The sequence below is a fragment of the Morus notabilis genome, unplaced genomic scaffold (assembly GCF_000414095.1).
Source record: "Morus notabilis unplaced genomic scaffold, ASM41409v2 Scaffold2151, whole genome shotgun sequence".
Lineage (NCBI taxonomy): Eukaryota > Viridiplantae > Streptophyta > Magnoliopsida > Rosales > Moraceae > Morus > Morus notabilis.
Window position 1 is genome coordinate 72,312 of NW_010365459.1, and position 3,604 is coordinate 75,915.

At 28.9% G+C, this 3,604-nt stretch overlaps 1 protein-coding gene across 3 annotated transcripts in view; it reads right to left on the reverse strand.

The window, feature by feature from the left end:
• LOC21387895 (small glutamine-rich tetratricopeptide repeat-containing protein) overlaps positions 1-911 on the reverse strand; it is a 10,982-nt gene extending 10,071 nt beyond the window's left edge. For 2 of the 3 annotated variants that reach the window (XM_010108063.2, XM_024172251.1), the window contains exon 1: positions 685-911. In XM_010108063.2, coding sequence (XP_010106365.1) covers positions 685-757 — 73 coding nt within the window. In that variant the 5' untranslated portion in view covers positions 758-911. The remainder of the gene's footprint in view (positions 1-684) is intronic. The other variant, XM_024172252.1, reaches the window with a different exon arrangement.
• Between the last annotated feature and the right edge of the window lie 2,693 nt (positions 912-3,604).

Here is a 3,604-nt window from a genome sequence, read left to right on the forward strand (position 1 = left end):
ATATATATATATAAACAGAAACAATGGCCAAAGAACTACAACAGTTGAGCTATTCAAAATGATCAAATAAGCAAATGTCAATGGAGAACCCCAGTTGCATTTGTTTAAGTGGAATTTGCTAGTAATATAGTAGAAAATACTTCCAATGTATATATTGCATCTATTATAAGGTTGATAGAAATAACAAAAAAGTCTCTTAAAAACAAGAAACATAAAAACAATGGAAATTCTAACTTGAGAAGAGAAAGAAAACTAAAAATTCTAAACCAAAATGAACTGCTAAATTTCAGAAACACACTCAAGCAAAAGCCATTATCCATTAACGTAATTAATAATAAAAGCCCAAAACCCATTAGGGCTTTCATGTTCCAGCTTCTTTACTCCATTAGGGCTTTCACTCCAACAAACAAGAAAAGCCAAAAACCCAAAGCAACGTAATGTAAATTCAAGTAGACAAAGTTCAAAGTCCAAAGTTTTTCAATTTTCCAAATTCAAAAACCTCAATCGAAATACAGAATTTCACGGAGAATCCAAAATTGGCTATAATCCTATAAATACGATCAAAAGTCTCAATCTTCATCAATGATTAAGAATTCAACTAAATAACTACAACCCATAAATCTTAATCGAAACAATGTAAATGGCGTTGTGTAGAGAGAGAAAGAGAGAATGAGAGAAAAAGACCAGAACTGAGGAAATCCAAGAAGGCGCGAACAATGCGTCGAGAGGTGGGAGAATCCATTCTGAGGTTCGCCATGGAAGAGAGAGAAAGATAGAAGAGGGACTAGGCTTCCAACGGAGAATGACTACGGTCAACTGCGCATGATGAGAGCGTGCGCCACCGCGGCGTAGCCTAGAGAGGAGCCGCTTTTTTTTTTTTTTTTATTCCTTTCCTTCCTCGCGGTGTTATGGACAATCACTATCTGTACGAGATCTTTTTTTTTAGAAACTTTATTATTATTTTTTTATTCCGTTCCTTCCTCGCGGCGTTTCTCAATTTTTTTTTACATAATAACCCCAATTTTTTTAATTTTGACAAATTATACTTTGAATTTCAAAATTAGTAGTAATTGATGTTCAATATCTAACAGACTAACTCCATTAGCAAATTAATGTTTTAAGACACAAGAGCCGTACATGAAAAATAAATCTCGTCATTTTTCAAATGTTAATTTAATAATGCTTGTTAACTATTACACATCAATTGCTATTAATATTAAACTTGAAGATACAATTTGCTAAAATTAAAACTTTAGAATGTATTATACAAAGTCTACGTGTTTTTTTTAGTTGAATGAAATTTGAGTAATCTTGATAAATACTTTTTAAAAGTGCATGAGTTATAGTTTTTATCTTTTACTCTTGATTCATAACTTTTTTAGTCAAATAATTACACTAATAAAATAATATTTATAAAAAATAAGGGGTAAAGGTTCATATTCATACACTCTCAATAATAAATTCTCTATTTTTTGATGAAAAAATTTTACTTAAAAAAACCAAGTGCTTTTTGGTTGCTTATCTCCTTTATTATTTATCTTTTTTCAGGAAAAAAGAAAAAAATTAAGGAAAAAAAAAGTATACTTTGAAATTTATGCATGCTTGATGTTGATTTTAATTTATTTGGATTTATTTTTAGGGGAAAAATTGTGAAACTAATAGCAATGTATTTAAGACTCATTTGACGTTTATTATCTCAATGATTGGAACACGTTATTATATCTCTTTTATGTCATGCACTTATGATGTTTAAAAGAAAGTTTTTGTTCTATAATGTGAAAAATCATGAATTTATTTCATACATTTCCAAAAATAGAAAATCCTAATTGGAGCTTATAGGGTGTATTATGGAGGTGTTGGTAAGGAGTGTAGCTGCCAATGATCAACGACGGACCCCACCCGATATTTTGAAAAGCTTAATTCTCGTTTAGTTCGCTGATTTGAGTTGAGTTGTGACTTTATGTAAGAGTTTTTAAATGTATTAAAAAAGTTAGATGTGACTTTTTGTGATAATTTTTAACTGTAACAAAATTAAAATTAAAAACTCAAATCGGTAAAATAAATAAGGCCTTAATGTGAATGCTTCTTTAGTTTCAAACCTGCATGAAATTAGAATTTGGTGGAATTAATTATTACCACACAGGTTTTACGCTGGGTTGTTTTTTGAAGAATGTTGTCGGTTATTTCGGCATCACAACGACCGAATGTCTGGCTATTAGTGGTTGCTTTTCCTCCCCATTGGGTGGTGGTGGGTTGTCGTTCTCATATTTGAATTGGTATTTTAGTTTGGTTTTGGTAAATTCGTTTTTCTTGATGTTTACATATTAGATCTGGGTTGGTTTTTGTTTTGACTTTAGTACATTTGTTTTTCTTGATGTTTGAATATTAAATCTGGTTTGGTTTTAATTTTGATTTTGATTTCAATATATCTGTTTTCTTGATGTTTTTCAGACCTGTGTTTCTTGATTCTACTAGAACTTAATTGTTTTTCTAAATTTTGTTTATGTTTGCAGATTAGAGGAGGAATATGATGGAATTAAGGATTTTAGTTTTTATTTTTTTTCTATTTTATGGTATTTTAAAAATATTTTTAATATGTTTGTTAAAAAAAAAATTATGGACAAGTTAAGTAGAAGGGTAGAAATGACATTTCACATCTAAAGAAAGTCTCTAATGTACTAAAAAATGATTTTTTAAATTCAAAATTATCAAAAACAAGATACTAAAAACAGATTATCTAAAACACATGGTACAAATATGATATTTTTCCATTGAAATAAGTAACTAATTATTGACAAATAATTTATTAAATTGATAAGCAAATATGTTGTTTACTTTAATTATTTTAAAATATGATATTTACTTTTAAAAAAAATAAAAACTAAGCTATTTATTATCCTTTTTAGGTATACTTGACAAGGTGATTGATTTCTTCATTTTAGGTACCTCTTACTTTCTTTTGTATAGGATGAATTATTAAACAAGCAGTCCTAAATAATGCAATAAAGACGCAAAATAATTATAACGAGCATATTAAATAAAAGATCTTCTTCTTCCTTATTTATAATACTAGTGGTGTGCATATTGAGATCTAAATCTATTGATATTAGATGCAATACTGCTCGGAAGAAGTAAACTTTCACTTTGTAAATTTTACTTTTAAGAGTTTCCCTTTTGATGAAGCAGTGAGTGCTTGCGCTTCCTTTGCGGGTAAGAATGCAAACGGTAATGGCTCATCACTCAAAGCCAAACGCTTTGTCCCATAGGTTCTGAATGAAAGGAAAAAGAAGGACAATGTGAATAAAACGGTAGCTTCCATTTATGTTATTTTTGAGATTTGTGTGTAGAAATGACTACAACAAAGATTGTGGGCGTGTTTAGAACTCATTCTAAAATGATTTTATTTTTTGTATGAAAATGAAAATGAAAACGTTTTCAATCTCAGATAGAAATCATTTTTAAAAATGCGTTTGGTAGTTTTATTAATATATTATTTTCAGTATAAAAAACTCATTAATGTCTCTCTCTGCTCTCGAGAAGAGAAAACGAAAACAAAAAATGAATTCATTTCTCTCTCATTTTACACTAAATTAAAAAATTATTT